This window comes from Dromiciops gliroides, chromosome 1 (assembly GCF_019393635.1).
Source record: "Dromiciops gliroides isolate mDroGli1 chromosome 1, mDroGli1.pri, whole genome shotgun sequence".
NCBI lineage: Eukaryota > Metazoa > Chordata > Mammalia > Microbiotheria > Microbiotheriidae > Dromiciops > Dromiciops gliroides.
In genome coordinates, this window is record NC_057861.1 from 97,779,229 (window position 1) to 97,805,604 (window position 26,376).

Here is a 26,376-nt window from a genome sequence, read left to right on the forward strand (position 1 = left end):
GTTGGGTGGTAATGATTTATTCATGCCCCCTCTGGCTCTCATGAATTTACCTCCAAAGGAAAGCTTTACTCTGAGACTGAAGAGTAATAAACCCCAAGAGAAAGACAAAACACCCAAGAACATAGTTTATTTCTGCCTGCTGGTTTCCAGATGCCAGGGACAAAACTGCTATTAGAGATTAATTTTTAAATCTAGTCTGACTTAAGTTTAGTTATGCGGGTGGGACATCGGGTATTTGATTTTTACCAACCACATGTACAAAGTTTCTACTGTATAGTATGTTTTCCTGTTTAATCAGGCTCTCTGGGTTTTTTCCCTCCCCTTTTCTTCTCTTTTGCCTATTTGCCTAGGTTCTCCTGGACTGGAAAGAAAATCAAGTGGGACTCTATCACCCAGATGTATTTTCCCAAGGTAATCTGGCAGGCTATAGTTTTTCTGTAGGAAAAGCAATGCAAATTCCAAATTGTAGTCCTGATTCATTTGTTTATTGCTAATCATTTAAAAAAAAGTTTTTCCAAATAATTCAATGCTTTGGGAAGGTATATGTCTTATGGAGTTTTCTGGGCCATTTTCTTTTAGGTGGTCCCAAATCAGGCTCTGGATTCATGATGAATGGTGGTGGAAGTGACTTGGTCCATTATGTATCTTTGAGGTAGTGAGCTCCTTGATACTGGAGGTGTTTGGGGCATCTAGGAAGTGCAATGATGATAGAATGCTAGACCTGACATTAGGAGGACCTGAGTTCAAACCTGGCATCGGACCCATAACTCTGTGACCCTGGGCAAATCACTTAATCTCTATTTGTCTCAGTTTCCTCATTTGCAAAATAGAGATAATAATAGCACCTCCCTTCTATGATTGTTGTGAGGATCAAATGAGATAAAATTTGTAAAATGCATAGCACAGTGCCTGGCATATATTAAGCACTATATAAATGTTTATTATTATTACTAATATTATTAACATTAAAGTATTGAAGTAGATTGAGTGACCTATAGTCAAACATATTTTATAAAAGATTCATCCACCAGACTTGGAGTCCAAATCCTTATTTTGTGCTCATAGGTAAGTCTTAGTTTTGTTTGGAAAATGGGGATAATTGCACAACATAACTTCATTAAGTTGTTGTGATGAAAGTGTTTTGTAAACTTTAAGTAACTATAAAAATGGGAGCTACTCTTATGGCTTCTGAGGCCCTGCTGTATCTAAGATTCTAACATTTCATAGTCCTTTATCCTTTGTAAGCTCCTTGAAAGTTGTTTTTGTGTTGTTCTTCAGTTCTGTATGGCTCTTTGTGACCCTATTTGGGGTTTTCTTGGCAAAAGTACTGGAGCAGTTTACATTTTCTCATGTAAAATGAGTTGTAAAAGATGAGGAAATTGAGGCAAACAGTGTTAAATGACTTGCCCAGGGTCACACAGTTAGTACATATTTGAAGACAAATTTGGACTCAGGTCTTCCTGACTATAGGCCAGGCATCTATCCACCTAGTTCTTTTGGACAGATGATGACACAGGGCCTCAGAAAAGTTAAATGATGTATTATTTAAGATTAGATCTAATAAAGGACAAAGCCTTACTCATTTAATAAATCAATAAACATTTATTAAGTATCTATTATTCTGCACTGTGGATACAAAAAGAGGCAAAAGACAACTCCCTAAGCTGTCCTCAGGGAGCTTGCAATCTAACAGACTCAGAATTTGCTTCTCTGACCTAGCTCTTCTGTGTCCTAGTGGAAGGGGGAGAATGGAAGATCTGAGGGGCCCCATGAAGTGTCCAGTTTCACAGCAACAGAAAATTCCTATGTGAGGGGATGCTCAAGTTGAAGAAATTTAGGGTGGGGTGACATTATTTTTTTAGTAAGCCCCTTGGAAGGAACCTACTGAAAAGCAGCTAAAAATTCCTCTGATGGTCATAGCACATTTAAGGCTGGAGTCAAGAGATTCAGGAGCTGGACATAATGGTCTCTCTTGGGGACCAGGTCAAATTGAATTGTTTGATCTTCTAGGGAATTAACTTAAAACAACAACAACAAAACACCATTATTGTAACTCAGAAACCAGAAGTGCTTATAGCCAAGGGAGGATGATGAATTCTAAAAACATTACAAAGAAAAGACATTGAGGAGAGGCTGACCTTGAAATTTTATAAGACATTGAAACCTCTTCATTAGAGCTGGAAATGGATCATACTCGGTATGGCACATGTAGTAGATAACAGTGATGGATGTCAGGGAGACCTAGGCTGGATCCAGGCTCTGATACTTCCTGTGTGGACAAGTCCATTCATCTTTCTGAGTCTCACTTTCCTCAACTATAAAATAAAGAAAAAAAATCTTGTATCTTCTAATTTATACCATGCAGCTGTGATTCTTGAGTGAGGTAAGGTATCTAAAGGAAAATTTAAAGCATGATAAATATGTAAGCCGTAACTCTAACTGACAAAGCATCCCAAGAGGCTTTATGCTATTTTTAAAGCTTGAGTAACTTCAACAACTTTAAATTTCATGAAGACTTTTAGGAATACCCTGTATAGGGTTCTTAAGGTTTACAAAACACTTTCTTTACAGTAATTAGGTAGGGAAAGTATTGTTGCTGGTTTTAAGTAGTGCCACAGCTTGGACTTGAACCTAAGACTCCTTACTCAATGCCTAGTGCTATTTTTGGGTCTACCCCATTATCATTCAGATTTCAAGAACTTACCCACTGGAACACAAAGCATTACAACCACTGGGCCCATGGTGCATATTTAACTACTCAAGTAGGTAGCATTGTCCCTAGGCACTGCTGCCATTCTGGTGCAGGTCCTCATCACCCCCCCCCCACACACACACACAACAGGACTATGGCAACAGATTGCTGATTGGTCCCTCTGCCTCAAATCCACACCCCTCCCCCCACACACATACTCCAGTCTAGCTTCCAGTACGCTGTCAGTCAGACTGATCTTCCTAAAGCTCAGGAATGACCATGTCATCTCACTATTTGGTCAATGTCAGTGGCTTCTCTAGGTTCAAATAGAAAATTCTTTGTTTGGCTTTTAAAGCCCATAACAACCTGGTTCCTTCATAATTTTCTTTTTATACTCCCCAGGATCCAGTAATGATGGCTTCCTTGGTGTTTCTTGCACCTGTCTGTCCTCCATGCTTGCAAGTCGCTCACTCCTCATTTCCACCTCCTAACTTCCTTCAAGTCTCAACTAAAATCTTACCTTCTGCAAGAAACTTTTTCCTAATTCCTCTTAATTCTAGTTCTTTCCCCCTGTTGATTTTCTCCAATTTATCCTATATCTATATCTATCTACCTCTACCTCTACCTCTACCCTCTACCTCTACTTCTACCTCTACCTCTATTTCCATCTGCATCTCCATCTCCATCTCTATCTACCTCTATCTCTATCATCTCTTTCTCTATCTCTATCTACATCTGCATCATCTACATCTCATCTATATCTATATCTATATCTGTATCTGTATGTATTTCTATATCTATTTCTATATCTATATCTATATCTATATCTATATCTATATCTATGTCTATGTCTATGTCTATGTCTATGTCTATGTCTATGTCTATGTCTATGTCTATGTCTATGTCTATGTCTATGTCTATGTCTATGTCTATGTCTATGTCTATGTCTATGTCTATGTCTATGTCTATGTCTATGTCTATATCTATATCTATATCTATATCTATATCTATATCTATATCTATATCTATATCTATATCTATATCTATATCTATACCTTTTGTACACAATTGTTTGCATGTTGTATTCCCCCATTAGGCTGTAAAGTCCTTGAAAGTAGGGACTGTCTTTTACCTTTCTTTTTACCTCTAGAGTACATGGCATATAATAGGCACTTAATAGATGACCAAGTGACTAGCACCATATAATTAAAAAGACTAGTTATCAGGATGAAGGCCTCAGAAGACTTGGGCACTAGTACCTATTATATGACTTCCTATTGATGTGACTGGTGACAGTTCCTTGGCCCTCTTTGAGACTGTTCATTTGTAAAAAGGAAATACCAACACTGGCCCATTACACAAATAATATTGTTTATTTTCAATAACACCTACCCCACTGCTAGCATTTATAGATTCATGGATCAAGAGTATGAGGGAACCTCAGAAAGCAACTAGCCCAACTCCCTCATTTTACATATGAGTAAACCAAGGTCCCTGGGCAGTTCAGTGACTTGTCTATGGTCACATAGATCTTAAACATTAGAGGAGGAGTCTGCCCCTAGGTCTTCTGACTCTGGAGTCAATACTTTTGCCACTGTCATGAGGATCCACCAAGATGGGTGGACCTGGGCTTGAGAGGCATGGCTTCAAAGCACAGCTCTTTGACAGTGGTCAAATCACTTGACCTCTCTGAGACTCCATTGAGTCACATGGAAAATGGACCACTTTTCTAGTAGAACTTGAGGTCAATCAACTTTTGTTGTATATATGGTACAGTGAGAGGTGTATTGGACTTGGAGTCAGAAGACTTGGCTTAGATGCTAGACTTTGACACTTATTAGCTGTGTGTTTGGGGTAGGTTACTTAGTCTCCTCTTCTATAAAATGGAACAAGTAGTTCTTACACTAATTTACAAGATTGTTATAAGGATCTTATGAGATCATGTATATAAAAAGTGCTTTGGAACAGGAAGACACAAAGCCAGTTGCATTTGTTACCATTATGAGACAGTATTGCAGTATATAGAGTCCTGGGACCTGGAAATTTGAAGGCTTGGCTTCATATAGAGCCATTGACACTGATCAGCCATATGACTGTGGGCACTTAAGCCTTTCAGCCTCTCTGAGACTCAGTTTCTTCCTCTGTAAAATGGGAAGAGTAGAGTAGAGGATAGCAGCATAAAGACTACCCTAACTACAGAAAGGGAGGGATTGCAGAAGTGTCCTTGGAGCTATCTCTGCCCAGGATCAGGGGCAGTTAGAAACTGCTGGTCACAGCACAGCTTCCCAGGAGTTTACCTTGAGGGTAGGGGAGATTAGAAATTACTAGTCAGACCAGGAGAGGGGTGCCAGGGATTTCTAGGGATTGACAAATGCCAGATGCAAAAGTTTATCTTTGATCCTGCATGTGAAGATTTGAAATTCTACAGGCTTGCTTTTTTTCTTCTCTCCAGCTATGCTTGTACTTTTCTGGATGGCGACACCCCATTGGAATGCTGCTCCATAAATCCCCTGACGGGTTCCCACTTTATTTGCCGCCGAAGCCCCCGGCTCCTCACCAATGGCTATTACATTTTAACAGAGGATAGCTTTCTTTCTGATGAAGATGGCAACATCACTCTGAGTCCCACTCAGACGAGCGTCGTATACAAAGAGAATTTGGTCAAGTAAGTCAGTGGTATCCTATTTCTAGAGCTCGTGACAAGGGCACAGCAATGATGGCACGTATATCTAAGTGGCTCAGTGAATATAATGCCAGGCCTAGAGTTAGAAAGCCTCATCTTCCTGAATGCAAATCTGTCCTCAAATACTTACTAGCTGTGCAATACTGGGCAAGTTGCTTAACCTTCTTTGCCTCAGTTTCCTCATTTATAAAACAAGCTGGGAAAGGAAATGGCAAACCACTCTAATATCTTTTCCAAGAAATTCCCAAATGGGGTCATGAAGAGTCAGACATAACAACAACAAATTTGTAAAGTGTTTTGCAAACCTATAAATACTTGCTATTATTACTTATATACTGTTTTAAGATTTGCAAAAAGTTTTAATACATTACCTCTTTTAAGATGTGTTTATCAAGCTGAGTTACAAATTCCATCCCCCCATTTTATAGATGAGGAAACTGATGTTCAAAGAACGTGAGTAAATGACTACTAGTCATCCCCTTTGTTTTAGTGGCAGGATTTGAGCCTAACTTTTCCTGACTCCAAGGCCAGACATCTTTTCCATACACCATCCTGCCTCACTATTCAGTAAAACAGCCAATCAACCAGCTCAACCTAGGATTCTAGAGAGCAGAAATATGAATCTCTTGATGGCAATGATGACTAGATGTTGTAGTATTGACAGCAGCATGGTGTCATGGAAAGAACCCTGGACTAAGAGTCAAGAGACCTCAGTTTCTAGATCTGATTCTTCTACTACATTTTTTTTTGCCCTGGGCAATCAATCAATTAGGAAACCAATCAACATTTTTTTTTGAGTTATGAACTGTATCCCTCCTTACCTCCCTTCTTTCCCTCTTCCCTGAGGTGGTAAGCAATCAGATATAAATTATACATGTGCAATTATGTAAAACATTACCATATTAGTTATTTTTTATAAGAAAACTTGAATAAAAGAAAAAAAATGAAAGAAAATGAAAATTAGCATGTTCCAGTCTGTGTTCAATCAATATCAGTTATTTCTTTCAAGGTGGATAGTATGCTTCATCAATAGTCCTTTGGGATTGTCTTGGATCACTGTAGTGCTGAGAATAGTTAAATCATTCACAGTTCTTCCTCAAACAATATTGCTGTCTGTGGAAAACATTCTCTTGGTTCTGCTCACTTCACTATATATCAGTTCATACAAGTCTTTCCAGGTCTTTCTGAAATCATCCTGCTTTTCATTTCTTATAGCACAATAATATTCCATCACCATCATATACCATAGCTTGTTTGGCCATTCCCCAGTTGATGGGCATTCCTTTGATTCCTGATTTTTAGCCATCACAAAAAGAGCTGCTATAAATATTTTTGTACAAATAGGTCTTCACCCTCTTTTTTGGGATGTTTTTGGGATAAAAATCTAGCAGTGGTATTGCTGTATCAAAGTTTTATAGTCCTTTGGGCAGAGTTCCAAATTGCTTCCCAGAATGTTTGGATCCATTCACAACTTCACCAACAGTGGATTAGGATCCCAGCTTTCCCACATCCCCTCCAACATCTAAAAATTTCCTTCTTGGTTATATTTGCCCTCTGATAGCTGTGAGATGATACCTCAGAGTTCTTTTAATTTGCATTTCTCTGATCTATAGTGATCTAGAGAATTTTTTTATATGATTATAGATAGCTTTGATTTTTTTGTCTGAAAAATGCCTGTTTGTATCCTTCAAACATTTATCAATTAGGGAATCAGTTGTATTTTTATAGATTTGACTTAGTTCTCTATATATTTGAGATAATATTTACCTCAATAAACAGTTATTAATTACCTATGTGCCAAGCACTGTGCTAAGAGCTGGGGATACAAAAAGAGACAAAAGACAGTCCCTGTCCTCAAGGAGCTTGCAATCTAATGAGTGTCACTTTACTACCTGGGTCTCAGTTTCTTCACTGAGAAAAATTTAGAAGCTGCACCAAATGACTGCTAAGATTCTCTAAGTTCAAAACACTATAAATTGGTTATGAAAGAAGGATGAACAGTTTATATCTATTATAGCCTTTATAAATAGCAATAGCTCATATGTCTTGATTCATTAAATATAAGCATTTGATTAAAACTTGAAAGAGGTAACCTTAGAACAAATATTACTTTATGCCCTGAAAAGTAAAATTACAAAGCCTGTTACCTCCAGAAAGTGTCATAGATTGAAAATATGAAGAGGTTCAAGAAGGGTTTAGATTAATTACTGAATCATAGATTTTTACTGCCAGAAAGAACCTTAGAGATTTAATACAATCTTCTTATGAAGGAGAGAGCCATAAAAAAAGAAATTAAAGTTGTTTTAGGGTCCATTTAAATTCAAATTCAAGATTAACATGCATTAAGTGCCTACTGGTTTGTGAGGCTCTGAATCAGCTTCTGGGAATTTTTAATTTTTAAGTCTAGACCTGTTGTTTTATTGATGCAGGCACTTTCTACTGAAGAAATACCTTCCACCAATTTATTCCAATAACCATTCTGAAATTCATAGTTTTAGAGAGTTAGGGGTTAAGTTAGGTATTAACCGAGATGTTAAAGTATATCCCCAAAGTCACACAGCCAGTGTATGTAAGAAGTAGACTTGATCCCAGGTCTTCCTGACTCCAAAATGAACTCACTGTTCCCTAATTATCTGACACTGAGAATAAAGAACTCCCTGCACTCAAAAAGCTTGCTGTGGGGGATACAACACAAATTTGAAAAGGGAGAAACCATTTATAACTGGGAGGACCAAGCAGGGAAGGCCCAAGTAGTAAGTGGCACCTTAGCTGATCATCAAAGGATGATAAAGAATTCCGTGATCAGAAATGAGACAGAAGTGCATTTAAGATATGAAGAATGGCTTCTGGGAATGCATGGAAGAAGGTAGTCTATTCAGTTGCTAGTCAAATTTGGACTGGAACAGAAGAGTATCTGATGGGAAGTAATATGAAATATAATTGGAAAGGCAAGTTGGAACCAAACTGCAGAAAGGGAAAGGAGTTAAATACCAGGCTGGGGAGTTTTAATTTCATCCTGTAGGCAATGGGAGTCACGAAAGGTTTTAGAGGAAAGGAATAATGTGCTTAGACAGGTGGCAATGGAAGATAGCTTTGGCAGTTGTATAGAGTTTAGATTAGAGAGTAGAAATATTCAAGGGATAGAGTCAACTTCTGAAGCTATTGCAGTAGCCTAACTAAGAAGTGTTAAGAAACTGAACTATGGTGGGTCTAAGTGAGTGGTAGAGAACATATAAGAGATGTTGTGAAGATAGAATTAATATCTCAACTACTCAGTGCTAACAGAGCCACATTGATTAGTGATAAAGACACGATCCTGGAGAACTGGACTGAACACTTCCATAGTGTTTTCAACAGACTATCATCAATCAAATCTGAAGCCATTGACTGTATACCTCAGGTTGAGGCCAATCCCTCTCTAACTGAACTTCCAACTGAAGAAGAGGTTTTGAATGCCATTAGTCTCCTCTTATGTGGCAAAGTGCCTGGTGATGATTCTATTCTGGCAGAGATTGAAAAGGAAGAAGTTTAACTGCTTATACAAAAGCTAACCGAAAATGAGGTTATCCCCTAGGAGATCAAGGATCCTCCATTGTCTATCTCAATAAAGGTAAAGAAACTAGATTATTATTGCCACCAAGATTCTGGCCAGAGTCCTCCTTAATAGTCTGATCCTTCACTTGGAAGATGGTCATCTACCTGAGAGCCAGTGTGGCTTCAGAAAGGGCTGAGGAACAATCTATATGTTATTTGGTGCCTAACACCTCCAGGAGAAATGCCAGGAGCAGAACAAAGGTCTGTATACAACATTAATTGATCTGACTGCAGCCTTTGATGCTGTCAGTCATGAGGGCTTGGGGGAGATCATAGCAAAATTTGGTTGCCTAGAGTTCATCAATGATTGTATGGCATTTCCATGATGGCATGCTCACATGGGTGCTGGATAATGGACAATGCCATTGCACTTTCCCAATCACCAATGGAATGAAGCAGGACTGTGTGCTTGCTCCTCTGCTTTTTAGCATGATGTTATCAGTGATGTTGGATGCTTTCAACAAGAATGACAATGGCATTGAGGTCAGCTGTAGCATTGATGGTAAATTATTTATCTTGTAAAGGCTATAAGCCAGCACTAAATTGGAGAGAGAGTTGGTGTATGACTTTTTTACTGGCAGATGATCGTGCACTCAAGGCAGCCTCTGAAGCTAAAATGCAACAGAATATGACTAGATTCTCTGCCATTTGTGCTAATTTTGGCCTGACGATGAACACCAATAATACAGAGGTTCTCCATCAGCCAGTACCACACCATCCATACATGGAACCATTGGGATAGAGAAATTTTGAAAGCTGTGGATAAGTTCACTTACCTTGGCAGTATACTTTCCAGGGATGTACACATAGATGATGAGAATGACACACACATTGCTAGAGCTAGGTCCTTGTTTGGGAGGTTCTGAAAAAAAGTGTGGGAGACAAGAGGTATTGGGCTGTCTCTCAAATTGAAGGTCTATAGAGCTATTGTGCTAATATCATTGTTCTATGTCCATGAAGCCTGGACAGTCTACCAGTGCCATGCCAGGAAATTGAATTGCTTCCATTTGAATTGTCTTAAGAAGATTCTGAAGGTCACCTGGCAAGATAAGGTATCAGACACTGAGGTCCTTTTTTGAGCTGAACTCCCAAACATTCAAACTCTACTTCAGAGAGTACAACTCCAAAGGACCAGCCAATTGTTTGAATGCCAAATATACATTTGTCTAAAAGACTATTTTATGGAAAACTCATATAAGGTAGGCACTCACATGGTGGTCAGAGAAAATGATACAAGGACACTCTCAAGGTCTCTCTGAAGAATGTTAGTACCAATTGTAAGATATGAGAGACACTGCCACAGGGCCCTCCGGCGTGGTGTGCCACATCAAAGAAAATTCAGTGCTCTCTGAGTCAATCAGAATTGCAGTAGCTCAAAAGAAACTGTGCAAATTTAGAGACATTTTCACTGCACATATTCATGTGGACTATTTGTTCCTGACCTTCAGTAGAGCCATTTGAGCTCATATTGGTTTGATCAGTGACAGTTGAATGATGTCACTTTGGTCCTCTTTAAATATGAAGGTCAAACTCTGCCTTGCCTCGGGTTTAAATAAGCTGCCTCTTCATGCTGCTTACCCTTAGAGGAAGTTTTCTGAGGCATGGAATAAATACCCTGCTTACCCTTAGAGGAAGTTTTCTGAGGCATGGAATAAACATGTCAATCTCTCTCTCTCTCTCTCTCTCTCTCTCTCTCTCTCTCTCTCTCTCTCTCTCTCTCTCTCTCTCTCTCTCTGTGTATATATACACTTAAATCTTTAGTAAGACTTAAGAAAGTACCAAAACAGTGGTAGTGGTAGTCATGGTGGTGGTGGTGGTGGTTAGGAGAACAAGTAGTGAGACTTTTGTTGGATTCCTGCTGGCACTCAGTTGACAAGCATTTATTGAATACTTATTATATCCTCTGGCACTGTATGCTTAAATACTAGGGATACAAAGGGAGAGAAAAACATGGTTCTTGCCCTCAAGTAGCTCATATTCTATTAGGGGAAGACAACATGCAAAAAACTGTACATTCAAGATATATATAGTGTAAATGGGAGGTAATCTGGAGGGAAGGCTCTAGCAAGGAAAGGAACTAGGAAAGGTCTTTTGCAAAAAGTGGGAAGCAACACAGTTAAGACCCTATCTTCTTTCTCTATATTTTATCATCTCTATAAATCTATGAAAACAAGCTATACATGTTATCAACATTTTGGATAAAAGCTGGTGAAAGAAACATGCAGATTTTCACAATTTTTTAAACAAGAGATCATATCTTTCCATGGTTATTGACTGAAAGCTGTAGAAAATACTCAAATCTACCCTATTGTTTTGTTTTTTTAATTTAAAGCTTTTTATACTATCTCTTGATTTTTACATAATTGAATGTATACCTCCTTCCTTCCCTACCTAGCAAGTTATCCCTTATAACAAAGAATAACAAAAAGAAGAATAAGACATTTCTGCAAAACAAACCAGCACATCAGTGAATTCTTTATGTGCAGTATTCTTTATACATTAGTTCCTCACCTCTGTGAAGGAAAGGAGGTGCATTTAAAAAAATCTCTATTCTGGGGCAAAGCTTAGTCATTATGATTATACTCGCTGTGTTGTTTGTTGATTATTTTAAAAAAATATAAGGGGATGAGGAAAGGTTTCATATTGAAGGTGAAATTTGCCCAAGAATCTTCTTATTATCTTATCCTTTTTTTTTTTCAGGGCAATAAGGATTAAGTGACTTACCCAGGGTCACACAGCTAATGAGTGTCAAGTGTCTGAGGCCGGATTTGAACTCAGATCCTCCTGAATCCAGGGCCTATGCTTTATCCCCCTAGGTGCCCCTGAATCTTCTTATTATCAATATTAAATGAGTCATAAAATAATGAGAAAGATCTTTGACAAAGGTCTTATTTGTCACAGAAGATATCTTTTACATAGAGTCTACATGAAGAAAAATTGCTTATAATGAATTAATCAATTCAGTTTTGGTTATATTCCTGGGGGCTGAGCTAACTTGTTTGGTGATTGAATGAGTGTAAATTCACCTAGCCCACTGTATCTAGAAGTCCCAGATAAGATCGTGCTTCCTATCTCGTCCAGACTTCCACCTGGGCCATCTTTTCATCTGCCCTACCCTTGCCCTTTTGGTTACCCTGGGGCAAAGCTGTCTTGACTAATGGTTGAGTATAAACTTACTCAACCCAGTATATACACAACTAACCCCATACCTGACTATTGTCTTATCCCATCCCATCTCATTCAACATCAACCCAGGCTACCTATGTACTCTCTCCCTGATTTTCTCTGCCAACTCCAGCCCCCACATTTTATAGCTCTTAAGCTAGGCACAATAATCAATTTAATAATACCATTTCTTTCTTTTTTTTTTTTCAGGGCAATGAGGGTTAAGTGACTTGCTTAGGGTCACACAGCTAGTAAGTGTCAAGTGTCTGAGGCTGGATTTGAATTCAGGTTCTCCTGAATCCAGGGCCAGCACTTTATCCACTGTGCCACCGAGCTGCCCTGTATAATAAATACCATTCCTTTTTGAAAGAGTGTAGGTTAACTGACCAATGGATTAATTCACCATCCCCATGACTCTTCAGAACAAAAAGCCTTTACTTGACCACTGTTGTTGTTCAGTTGTATCAGTCATGTTGCATTTTTCATGATCCCATTTGGGGTTTTCATGGCAAAGATACTAGAGTCATTTGCCTTTTCCTTCTCCCATTCATTTTATGGTTGAGAAACTGAGGCAAAGAGGGTTAAGTTACTTGCCCAGGGTCACATAGCTACTATTAAGTGTCCGAGAGTGGATTTGAACTCACGAAGATGAATCTTCATGATTCCCAGTGCTCTATCCACTGTGTCCTGACCACTACCCTGTCCCACAGCATGTGTTGTCTCTACCAATTAGAATGCAAGCTCTTTGAGGACAGGGACTGCTTCACTTTTTGCTTTTTGCATTCTCAGCGCTTAGTATAGTGTTTCATACTTGGTATGTGATTAATAAATGCTTTTTAATTGACTGATTCATTCATACATAAAGTTCTTCAGATGCCCCTTTTGGTGAATGCCATTGTAACTCATTGCCTAAAGCTTCAGATATTCCAGGCACTCCTCAGTGAGATCCATGACCATTTAGAAGAAATTAGTTTAACAACCCACAGAAGAAAAATCTAGTGTTTTAAGAATGCTCAGGGGGCAGCTAAGTGGCACAGTGGATTCAGCACCGGCCCTGGATTCAGGAGGACCTGAGTTCAAATCTAACCTCAGACACTTGACACTTACTAGCTGCGTGACCCTGGGCAAGTCGCTTAACCTTCATTACCCCACAAAAAAGAAAAGAAAAGAATGCTTCTATTATATGAAATTTAGTTCAAGTCAACAAGCATTTATAAGTGTCTCCTGTGTGCCAGGTTCTGTGCTAAGTGCTAAGGAGTTAAAGATGAAAACAAAACTTTCTCCACCCTTGAGAAGCATACAGTTTATAGAGGGAAGTGGGGTTCTATACATATAGAAAGGAACACAAAATATGTAAAAAGTAATTTTATTATACTTTAGATATGTTTACATGCATATATAAATAGGAATAATATGGACATATAGTCAGTCAAAAAGCATTTATCAAGTGCCTATTATGTGCCAAGGACTATTAATCTATGAGCATAAAAACAAAGTCTCTACCCTCAGGAGGCTTACATTCTAATGTGTAAATAAATGTCTTCATATAAAATACATATAAAGTACATGGGAAGTAACTTTCCAAGGAAAGGCTGAATGCTCCATACATTTGTACGGGGATATCCTTTGGTTGCCTTTTCCTCTACCCTGTTTTGAATATGTTTGCTTGTTATTTGTGATGACCTTATTGAAGCTGGGGGTGGGGGGGATTATGGAGGGACAAGCTTCCAACCACATAGGACTCATTTTTGGTCATCCCATCATTGGCTGCTGAGCCAGAACTCCATAGATATATTAAAGGGGTAACTTGCCCTTGGCCTATCCTAGCTGCCTTCCTTATGATTTCAAAATGTAAGCAAGTATCCCTGAAGAAGCAGTGGCTGACAACTGGGGAGAGCAAGCCAAGGGGTTAGTCACTCCTTTTCCAGCTCAATAGCCAATTTAGAGATTCAATGCAGTGATGAATCAAACACGACCAGAAGCTGGCCCCACTGTCCCCTAAGCATCCATATGGTCACCTAAGCATCCATATGGTCACCAGAAATGACCTGAGCATCCTCCAAAAGGGAGGTAGGGGCAAGTATACCCATATATAATAATACAAAGCAAATGGGAAGGGGAGGAGGGGAGAGACACACCATGGAATTAGTTTATCAAAGCCTATCTCAGGACAGACACTGAATATGCACAATGAGTTGAGCTTAAAATTGAGTAGGAGGAAAAAATTAGGCTTGATTGTTTTTTGCAAACTGTTTTTTGGAACTCCAAGCTGTTCTTTATCACAAAATCCTTCTTTTAACACTAGTAATTTTCCAGTGATACAATATAGCTACAAATCATGGAACACTACAATCTCTGAAAAACCAAAATTGTGGGTGACCCCAAGAAAAACTGAGACATATGGTGATTCTGGTAGGGTGGGTTATAAGCAGATTGCAACATATTATGAAAAATTACATAAATGAATGAATGAAAAACATCTATTAAGCACTTGCTATGTGCCAGGCCCTGGGGATAAAAATGCAAAAGCAAGACATCTCCTGCTCTCAAGGAGCATACATTCTAATAGGCTTTTTCCCAACCAGTGGTAAGCTCCTTGAAAGCAGAGACTATGTTTTTGTCTTATTTTGTATTACTAGTGCTTGTCAACTGACTGAATTTAGGTGACATTATGGTTTTGGAACAAGAGGAGAGAGCTACTAATCAATGAGTCAACAAGTATTTATCAAGCAGTTATTATGTGGCAGATGCTGTGCTAAGCTCTGGGGATACAAAAAAAAAGACAAAAAAATGATCTCTGATCTCATGGAACTCACATGAGAATGGGGGAGAAAACTTGCAAACATTTATGTACCTACTAAAGAGATAGAAAGACAGACACAGACAGACAGATAGACAGGCAGACAGGCATATAGAAAGCAGAAAGTAATCTCAGTAGGGGAGAGGGGAAGAGGGAGAAGACTGATCAGGAAAGGCTTCTTATAAAGGATAGGATTTGAAATGAGTCTTAAAGGGAGCCAAGGAAACCAAGGAAACCCAGAAGGCAAGATGAGGAGGGATAGCATTCCAGGCATGGGGGACAGCCAGAGAGAATGCCTGGAGCTGAGAGATGGAGTGTCGTGCTCATGGTACAGCCAGGAGGTCAATGTCGTTGCATCAGTGTCACATAGATTGTGTAGAGGGGAGCAAAGTGTAAGGCTAGAAAAGATGAGGAAAGGCCAGGTTATGAAGAGGTTTACATGCCAAACAGGATTTTATATTTTATTCTTGAGGTTAAAGGAAGCCATATTTTATAGAATGGAATGACATGGTCAGACCTTGGCAGCCAAGTGGAGAATGGATTGGAATGGATAGAGACTTAAAGCAGAGACCAACAAGAAGTCTCTTGGAATGGTCTAGGTGTGAGGTGGTGAGACTCAGATCACTTTGTCTTCCATTGCTTTCCAGAATATTCAGGAAAAAAAAGAAAATCCGCCGTTCCCTCTCTGAGTTGTTCAATCTCAGTGCATCGAACCCTTGGCTTCGTCGAGGTGTATTTAGTGATATGGAGTCTTCCCCAGGAGAAGATGTATGGATTGAAGGAGCCAGTAACCTTGAGGATGTTTATCAATTATACAAGGATGATAATCAAGGTACTCCTCCCTCTCTCTCTCTCTCTCTCTCTCTCTCTCTCTCTCTCATCTACCATCTCTTCTCATCTTCCCTGATACATACAAACATGCCTTATTTTTCCCAGCTTAAAAATAAATTATAGCTTGACTCATGTCAATCCCTCAAGTTATCATCATGTATCTCTCCTGTTCACAGCCAAAACCCTCGAATAAAGTCATTTAAACTTGTCTTCACTTCCACACCTTCCTCTCACTTCTCAATCCATACTAAGAGGGCTTCTGATCCCCAGTCTCGCTACTCTACCAAAACATATCACTAAAGTTTTCAAGAATCTCTTAATCACTAAATTGAATATCTCTTTTTCAGTCCTCATGCTTCGTGACCTCTCCATATCTTTTAATACTCTTGGTCACTTCTATTCTTGGATACTCTTTCCTCCTGAAGCTTTTTTAATGCTGCTCCTGCCAGGTTCTCCTCTTATGTGTCAGATCTCTTCTTAGTCTTTTTTTTTGCCCCACCTGCATCGGTGATGGTACCACCAAGACTCTGTCCTAAGCCCTCTTCTCTTTCCTATAGCATCTTTTGATAAATTTATTAATTCCTTTAGGTTCAATAATCCTTTCTATACATGTGAATTCCAAATTTATATAGATATATGTGTGTATATATATATTATATATATATACATATACACACACAAACACACACACACACACACACACATATATATAGTCTTATTTGATCTTCACAACAGTCCAAGAAGGCAGGTGCTATCATTGTTACCATTTTTCAGATGAGGAAAATGAAGCAGACAGAGATTAAGTGGCTTGCCCAGGATCATAAATGTCTGGGGCTGGATAATTCAGGTTTCCTGCCTCTAGGTCCAACACTCTCTCCATTGCTACACTGAGCTGTGTGATATAGTTGCTAGAACCCTTGGACCTGAATTTGTATCCTGGCTATGCCATTGCTAGCTGTGTAGAATTCACTTTAGAGATCATTTGTCCTAACTTTCTGTTCCAATCCTTTTTTTTTTTTTTTTTTGGTGTGGCAATGAGGGTTAAGTGACTTGCCCAGGGTCACACAGCTAGTGTCAAGTGTCTGAAGTTGGATTTGAACTCAGATCCTCCTGAATCCAGGGCCAGTACTTTATCCACTGCACCACTTAGCTGCCCCCTATTACAATCCTTTACTGAGAAATGGCATCATGTCTTTATAGCTAGTCCTCCAGTCTCTGCTTAAATATCTCCTGGGTCAGGGAATTAATTGACTCTTTATTTCTGACTGTTCGTTAGAAAGTTCTTGAATATGTTGAACCAAAATCTCTCTATTCATAACATGTAATAATTTTAGTCTGACTAACCAGGACCCCATAGAACAATCCCATTTCCTATTCTACATAACAGCCCTTTAGACATAGGAAGACTGATTTCACGTCTCCCCTTAGCCTTCTTTTTTCTTGCCCCCATTAAGTATGTCTAAACAATTTGAAAGCAATTTATCTCAGGTGATGAAGGACATGCAAAAGGTGCTTTATTATACATCTCATGACTTAGGAAGTCTCTTAAGTAAAGGACACCCAACTGCAGGCTCTCAGAAATCAGCCATTAGTTAACAAGGGCACGAAGCACATCAAGGTCTCTTGTCACAGAGGTCAATTTTAATCAAATTTTTCCTAGCCTTGTTTTCCAGTTCTATGAAAGATCACATCTTCCACCAGCACTTCCACCCCTATACATCCATATATATATACACACATATGCATATGAATATACATATATATGTATGTGTGTACACACACACACATACAGACACACTCACACAAGGACTCAAGGCCTCAAAAGAAACAACCAGAATAAAATGCGTTTGTTTACTTTTCCCTATGCTCCAGATGCAATGAAAAATTATTTCCTGAAAATATTTCCCCTGCTTAAAGTTTTCTTCTCTGATCATTAGTGTCTTTTTTTTCTCCTCCAGTTTGGTAATGTCCTCAGTTCACCCCTTTCTCAATTGCATTGAGAAATCACTTTGCCTTGTTAGTTTCAATTCGTTCTTCATCCCTTGTGTTTTACATTCTCTCATCCTTTTTAATATTGAGATGCAGGAAGGGGATGGAGAGAGACACACAGAGATAGACAGAGAGACAGAGAGAGAGAGAAAGACAGAGAGAAAGAGAGAGATAGACAGAGAGAAAGAGAGACAGACAGAGAGAGAGACAGAGAGAGAGAGAGAGACAGAGAGAGAGAGAGAGACAGCGAGAGAGAGAGAAAGAGAGAGAGAGTTATAAGCTTGTAAGGGGAAGGAGGGAGCCTGGATTTGTGTACTGGCTACTAAACAGGAAACCTTGCTTTTATTTGCAACTGTGACACTAAAGTGAATGTAACTACAGTCACTTCACATTACATCATTGGTACCTCAATTTTCTCACCTTTAAAATGGGTTAAGATACCTACTGTCATCAATTCAGAAAGAGAAGGTATTGGGTACCTGCTATCTTCTATTGTACCTTTACTACAAGGAGGGAAATGTGTCAGAAAAACCAGTTAAGCAATACGATGGAAAAAAGACACTGAACTTGTAGTCAGAAGACTTGAGTTCGAATTCTAGCACTTCTACTTCATGGCTAGATGTCATTGGGCATATCATCTCACTTCTCTGAGCTTCTGTTTCCTCATCTCCAAAGTGAAGGTTTGTAAAATGGAATTAATTCAAGTTGAGTTGAATTGAATGAGGAAGAAAAAGAAGGGTATATTTAAAGAGACTGATTGGGGTTGCATAGAAAAATGGAATCAAGGTCATGTAACTTGTCTAAACTTTTGAAGAAATATTGGGGATCAGGGTCCATGCTTGCAGAATGGTCTACAAACCATCCCCCTCCCCAAATGCTAGTAATGTAAATACATTTGGCAAAGAATACTAGCCTATATCTTAGTAGGAAATGTGATTTATGGAAAAGGTGTTGAATTTGGAATTAGGGAAACAGAGTTTGAATTCTGGCCCTGCCACTTATTAACTATGTGCCCTTGGACAAGCCCCTTAATTGCACTAGACTTTCAGCTGCACATCATAGAATGAAGAGATTGGACTACATGATCTCTCAGGTACATTGCAACTCTAAATCTGTATTCCCATAATTACGAATACTGCTTCTATTGACTCCTTCCTATTATGATACTTCACTCAGATTATTGTACTCCTTTTTCTTTCTTTCTTTTCTTTCTTTCTTCTTTTTTCTTTAGTGAGGCAATTGGGGTTAAGTGACTTGCCCAGGGTCACACAGCTAGTAAGTGTTAAGTGTCTGAGGCCGGATTTGAACTCAGGTACTCCTGACTCCAGGGCCGGTGTTCTATCCACTGTGCCATCTAGCTGCCCCCTACTCCTTTTTATATATTTCTTATTGGGCCTCGAACTCCTTTCACTTCTTTAGATAGATATGCAAGTGTAACTCAGAAAAAGAAACTATCCTTTATTTATCTAAAATATGTCCTAAGGGTTTCAAGAAAACTAGGTTTACCCCTAAAATTTCACAAAATCAAATATCATAGAATCACTGAATTTAAGAATTGGAAGTGACCCCAGTGGCCATTTAGTCCAACTCCTATACACTATAAAATTCTCCACTATAACATACCCAACAGCTAGGATGTCTAGGCTCTCTTTGAAGATATCTGAGGAGGGGGAAACTACAACCTCTTGAGGCAGCTCATTCTTTAAACGTGGCATGGACAGATGAATAAAAAATAATGACAATCCTGTAATGATAGTGCTAAGAAGGCTAAAGCCAGGAGTGATCTTGGACTTGCAAGATATACTAAAAAAAAAAGAACTTAACCCCTCCCCCCAAAACAATGTTAGATGTAATATGTGAAAAGGGGGGCAGCTAGGTGGCACAATGGATAAAGCACCAGCCCTGAATTCAAGAAGGCCTGATTTTCAAATCTGGTCTCAGACACTTGACACCTATTAGCTGTGTGACCCTGGGCAAGTCACTTAACCCTCATTAGCCCCACAAAAAATTAAATTAAATTTTTAAAAAAGAAAAGAAATGAAAAGGAACTGATGGGTCTTCTGACTACTTTATCATGGGATAATAGTAATGGATGAAAGAGAAGGCAGGGAACCACTCAGTTTTGTTTTCTCTATCAGGGACAATGATTTTCAGAATGAAAGAGAATAAAAATTGTTAAAGGAAACTAAAACCCAAGGTAATTGAGGAGATGGTAAGAAAACTAGATATACTCTTTATGAGTTCAAGTTATCTGCTTCAGAGAATTCCATTCCAAGGTACTGAAACAACTTGTAGAGGGAATGGCTGAAGCACTGTTGAATCATGCTGGTGACCTTTAACAATGGAGGAAGTGTGAAAAAAACAAAACAAATAAATGCCCTTATTAAAAATGGGGGAGGGGAGAGGAAGTGAATAAGACAAATCGGTTAGTGAATTTATGGCGAACATTCTAAAATAGCTTATTAGAAGAAGGGTTTGTTATCATTTAGAAAGTGATGATAGGTAAGAGTCAACATAGATTTATCAAGAGAAAGTCACTGTAGGTCAACCAACCTCATTTTCCTTTTGACAGTCATTAGACTATTTGATCTAAGGGGATACTGTAGGCATAGTACAATTGGATTTGGGCAAAAAAACCCCAAAACAAACCCCCAAAATCCCAAAGCAAAACTTTGATACAGACTCAGTATATATTCCTGACAAAGTAGAGCAATGTGGACTGGATGATAAACACAGTTATGTAGATCTGGAATTGGTTGAACAAGTGAATTAGAAGAGTGGTGATGATTAAAATGATGCCAATCTTGAGGAAGGTATCATAGATTTTGATGGGACCAAGTTCTCAGCCCTATCTTGTTCAAAATTTGTATAAATGATTTGGGTGAAGTGTTGCATGGCATGCTTATCAGATTGGGGAAGAGAGTAGTTAGAAGAGGATACTACAATGGCATAATCACATTCTGAAAAGATCTTATCAGGTTTGTATAAAGAATCTAACAAGATGGCATTTGGTAGGCAGACACATTAAGTTCAACACCGAGGTTCTGGAAGTCTCAAGTTCATAGATATTTCATGAAGGAGCCTGGAGGTTTAGTCTAACTACTTCATTTTACAGGTGAGGAAACAGTCTCAGGGAAGTTACTGAATTTTTCCTAGGTCACATAGGCAGTAAGGGGCAGAGCTGAGACTTGGGCCTGGATACTCTGACTTTAAATCTTGTCTTCTTTCTACTTCAACATGCAAAGGAACTAACTGCACAAGGGCACAAGAGGGAAGATGTGGGTTGATAGCAGTCCATATGGAAAAGGCCTATGACTTTCATCAGAGAGAAGTTCAATATGAATCACAACTGTGATGTGGCTGCCAAAGAAAAAGCTAATATGATTTTGGGCAGAATTATTTTAAATGTAATGCACAGAACTGGAGAATTGATGGTTCTCTAATGCCTGCTGTCTTCCTGGCAACCATCAGAGAGGCCTTTCAAAGCTAATTTATAAGGTGGCATATGGCAGCTGCATAGGGGGGTAGAGCTAGTGAGATAGGACATGAGTGGCCACCTTCTTCTCCTTTATTGTATATCTAGTCTGAATAGGAATGCCCCAGCCTATGGACATCGCTATTACCTTTATAGCTAGAAAAGCTATCCACCTTCTTGTATCAGGCATTGTCTATCAAGTCACCAAAAGATGGCCTTCTGCTTCCGTAATGGCGAACAGTGGCCCTGTTATTATTGTGTTGACTATCATGGAATAAATAGAAATAAAGATAATACACACACACACACACACACACACATATATGCATACACAATATATAAAAGAATAAGGCAAATCATTAATAATATTGTATCTGTTCATTGAGTGAAATATTTAAAAGAGAGAAAAGAGGGAGAAGGGAATAAGCTTTTATAAAGCACCCACTATGTGTCTGACATTGTGCTGTGTTTTACAAACAGTGTCTAATTTGATCCTTACAACAACCCTGAAAAGTATGGGCTGTTTTTACCCCCATTGTACATTGAGGAAATGGAGGCAGTCAGAGGTTAAGTTACTTGCCCCAAATCACATAGCTAGTAAGAATTTGTGGTTGGATTTGAATTCCAGTCTTCCTAACTCAGTCCAGGGCTCTATCCACTGTGCCATTTAGCTGCCTGATTAAATTTTTTTCCCTGATTGGCAGCAGTGGGTATCTATGGATGGAAATTGCAAGAAGGAAGATTTTAGTTTGATATAAAGACATATTTCCCAACAGGTAGAGCTCTTAAAAATGGGATGTACCATCTCAGCAGGATCACAGAGTCATATAATTTGAGAGTTGAAAGGCACCTTAGCAGCCATCTAATGCGATCCATACATGAAAGGAATCCTCACTATAATTACATACCTGAAAAGTGGTCCTCCAGGAAGTTCTATTATTGGAGATCTTCAGTGAGAGGCTGGATAGTCACTTATCTGTAGTGTTGAAGATAAGATACATGCTTTGGCGAAGGGTTGGATAAGTTGTTCTCTAAGATCCCTTCCAACTCTGGGATTCTAAGAAATTCACAGCAATATGCAAATCAGTTAGCCAGTTACACTATGGTTCTTAGAAAATACTTTTCATTCTATCTTAAAATTAAGTAAGATTACTTTTTTCTAGGACATCAAATGAAGAACTCACATAATGAAGAACTTCAGTTGACATTTATACAAGGGAAATAATATTAGATCAGGAATCAGAGAAACTGGGTTTGAAATCCACCTTTGATACTTGTTAGTTCTATGACCTTGGGTAAATCATTTTCCATCCTAGATCTCAGTTTCTACATCTGGAAAATGAGAATGTTGGACTCACTGACCTGTAAGTTCTTTTTCAGCTGTGATCCCCATGCTCCTATGAGGTAGCAATAACAACAATAGCTCTTTAAAATGACACCCTGAGATAGGATAAAGTGAAAGAAAAGGAGAGAGAGAAAGAATGATTATTGTAGCATGAGGACAATCAGGAAATGTAGTGTTTCTGAAGCCATTGAAAGAGAGAATATTAAGTAGGATGGGTTAGCCAATAGTGGCAAAACTTCCAGAGGTCAGAGATGAGGACTAAAAAAAGACTACTTGATTTGGTGATTAGGTAGTCAATGGTCACTTTTCAGAGAGCTATATCAGTAGTATAATGGGGATGGAAGTCCAAAGTCATGCAGCTGTGGTGATAATATATAGTTGGACAGTAGTTTCACTGGACAAAGGAAACCTTTTCAGGAAATTTAGCTGTGAATATGTGAAGAGAGAAATGGGTAATTTGATGGACTATAAGGATTATGTGAAGGTCTTTTTTTTTTTAGGTTCAGGGTGTGACATTTAAAATCTAATGTTTGGTCGCCTTGTTTCTACCGCCAGTATGGGGAGAGAAGTAGCTAAGGTTTACTTATAAGCTAGAAACATCAGCACCAGTTTTTGGCATTAAGCATTTATTAAAGAGTCAAGAGAGAACACGTGAAGTACAGAAAGTACAGAAAGAAAAGCCTATCTCCCTTAGGGTTCAGAATGGACTCCTTCTTGTCCTTTCCTTTCTGCCACCAATCCAAGGTCTTGGAACGAAAGAGGCCAGAGCTAGGGAGCCATCCTCCCTTCCTACTACCTGTCCCCCTCCCCTGGAAGAGGAGGTCCTTCAAGCTGATTGGTTGAGGGTGGTCTTGTGTCTCGTGTTGATGTTGGAGTCCACAGCCTCTGAGAACAACACCCCACTCAGGGCCAGCCAATTTAATCAACTTTAAATAGGTTCTCAGTCAGTCTCTCAGGCAGTCTCACCCAATTCAATCAATTCCAAATCAACTTCAGGTGGGGCGCCTGGGCATCTGCCAAATCTCATTATTTTCTCACAAGGGAGATGAGTACATTTACAGGTGAATGGATATGTGGCTGGGATAAATTTTCTCCAACTTTCATGTATGGTGACAACAGTACTCTAACCCTTCTGGTCCTGCTAGTGGTTGCAAGTGACTCAGAGTGGAGCAAGGAAATGAGATAACTCTATGAACTGGTGCTGCAAGCCCTGGGCTTTGTATACATTTAGTTCTTCCATTAACTTCCTACAACATCAAAAGGGTGGGAGACTGTCCCTCTCCCTTTATTCACCTCTTATTCCGCCCTTTTGTCATTTCTTTTTTTTCCATTTTGGACTTTCCTTGGTATTCATTTTAACCTCTCTTATGGATAAAGATGTTGGATATAGGAATGATTTATGTGATTAACAAAGACTCTTTCTTCCTAGGGTTTGGCCTGAGCCCTGAAAATCCTCTCTGGGTGGTTATGTTCACTGCCACAGCAGTAAATGCCAATCTTTTGGGAATTCCTTTGGGAATTTGGAAAAGAAAGGAAAAGGCTTTTCTTGTTAGTTTTATTTCACTATAGTTCTATATGATACTTTGTTGTATGTACGTGCACATGTACGCACACACACAGCCACAGACTTTGTTTCTTCAACAGGTCATTCTGAATTTTCTTCTGCATCCAAACCATGGCTGTCAGAAAAACAAACTCAAGAATCTGCTGAAGTGTCATCCTCCTTCAATGTAGTCCTTCAGCATTCTAAAGAGAATCTTGTGCCTTCTCAGTCTCAGTTGATTATTCCAGAACATTTCCAGGAGGGGATTTTACATCATCCAAGTGAGTCAAAAAGTTTCATTTCTCCAAAGTGTCTCATTTTAGTTTTTATTAGTCTACCTCTTTAGAGGAAGCTAGGTGGTGAAGTGGCTAGAATTCCAGGTCTGGAGTCAGGAAGACCAAGTTCAAATCCACTCTCGGACACTTACTAGCTGTGTGACCCCTGGGTAAGTAACAAACTCTGTTTGGCTCAGTTTCCTCTATATAAGTGTTAGTTATTATTTATTACCCCCATAGGAATTCTTCCTCCAAATATCCCTGCTATGTACTTAGACATTGTTAGAGAGAGGGAGTGTGGCATGTTAGAGAGCTGGACTCAGGACTGGAAAGATCTGATCTCAGATAACATACTGGTTATGTGCCCCCGGGCAAGTTAGTCAGTCAATCTTTCATTGCTCTAGGAAGTTTTCTATGACTAAAAAATTCAGAGAAGGCATTCCCCTGCATTGGTAGGAAGAATTTCCTTAGCAGAGACTTCTCTATAGCAATGAAATTACAGATCCATTCGCTATCCTCCATCCTACACATTATTAGATCTGGAAGGGACATGAGATGTCATTTAGCCTAACCTTTTAGTCAAATATATGTCTACATAAGGATTTAAACACACATGCTTACACAAATATGTAAACATGTGTGTTCACATGAATGTGTGATGCTTAATGCACATATATACATAATTTCCTTTTCCCACTTCCCTATAGTAATTTCTTTATAGATTTAAAGGGACCTTGAAGGTTACCAAAAAGGGACCTGGATGGGACCTTAGAGGTTATCTATTCAAATCCCTATATTTTAAGTGAGAGGAAAATGAAAATCAGAGTAGGAAAGTAATTTACCCAAGGTAACCTTGGCAAGGTGACACAGGTAAGAAGCAGAATTGGTGCTTGGAATCAGGGCTTCTGAATCCTTAGTTCTGGTTTTGTTTTGTTTTGTTTTGTTTTGTTTTGTTTTGTTTTGTTTTGTTTTGTTTTGTTTTGTTTTGTTTTGTTTTGTTTTGTTTTGTTTTGCAGGGCAATGAGGGTTAAGTGACTTGCCCAGGATCACACAGCTAGTAAGTGTCAAGTGTCTGAGGCTAGATTTGAACTCAGATCCCCCTGAATCCAGGGCTGGTGCTTTATCACTGTGTCATCTAGCTGTCCCCGACTCCTCAGTTCTTTCCCTATACCATGCTATCTCCAGTGTACACCTTCACACACAACACACCTTTAAGGCCTTCCTTGCAACAACAAAACAAAAACCTAAAACCAGCCAACTCTAACTGACAAATAGGATGTTCTGCATTTGCAGCCTCCCCTCTTCCCTTCCTCTCTGACCCAAAGAAGGTAAATGTGTTTCATTATTTTTTTCCTGTGGCCAAGATTGATCACTACATTTAAGGTCTAGGTGTTGTTTTTATTTATTGTATTTGTATTGTATTGTATTTATTTATTTACTGTAGCTGTTGTGTATTATTGTGTTATGATCTACTTTATTCCCTCTGCTTTCCTACCATGAATTAGGGGGACTATTGTCTTTTCCCTAAAAGTCTTCGTACCACAAAAAAGTGCTGCTGGGGTCATTAGTTCAAAGATTATGAATGATTTAGTGAAATTTTATGTAATTCCAAGGCGTTTGGACCACTTGGCATTGTAGTACTATTTGTTTTTATCACAACCCCTCCTTAAGTTGATTATTTCTGTTCACACACACACACACACACACACACACACACACACACACACACACACACACACACACTTTTTTTTTGCAGGGCAATGAGGGATAAGTGACTTGCCCAGGGTCACACAGCTAGTAAGTGTCAAGTGTCTGAGGTCAGATGTTTTTATATTTTGAACCAATGTAATGGTTATAAAGTTAAACCCCAGAATTGATTTTATTTATACATCTCTTACAATTAGTGATTTGGAACACTTTTTAAGATGGCTATCTATAGCTTGTAATTTTTCTTTTGAAAACTACAAGCTTTCTTACCCACTTA

At 38.9% G+C, this 26,376-nt stretch overlaps 1 protein-coding gene across 1 annotated transcript in view; it reads left to right on the plus strand.

Annotated features, from left to right (window-relative positions):
- The window catches only part of TMEM71 (transmembrane protein 71), a 139,631-nt gene that overhangs the window by 43,492 nt on the left and 69,763 nt on the right, over nucleotides 1-26,376 (plus strand). Inside the window, exons 4-7 of the mRNA XM_043991642.1 lie at nucleotides 351-411; nucleotides 5,145-5,357; nucleotides 15,582-15,766; nucleotides 24,219-24,398. Coding sequence (XP_043847577.1) covers nucleotides 351-411; nucleotides 5,145-5,357; nucleotides 15,582-15,766; nucleotides 24,219-24,398 — 639 coding nt within the window. The remainder of the gene's footprint in view (nucleotides 1-350; nucleotides 412-5,144; nucleotides 5,358-15,581; nucleotides 15,767-24,218; nucleotides 24,399-26,376) is intronic.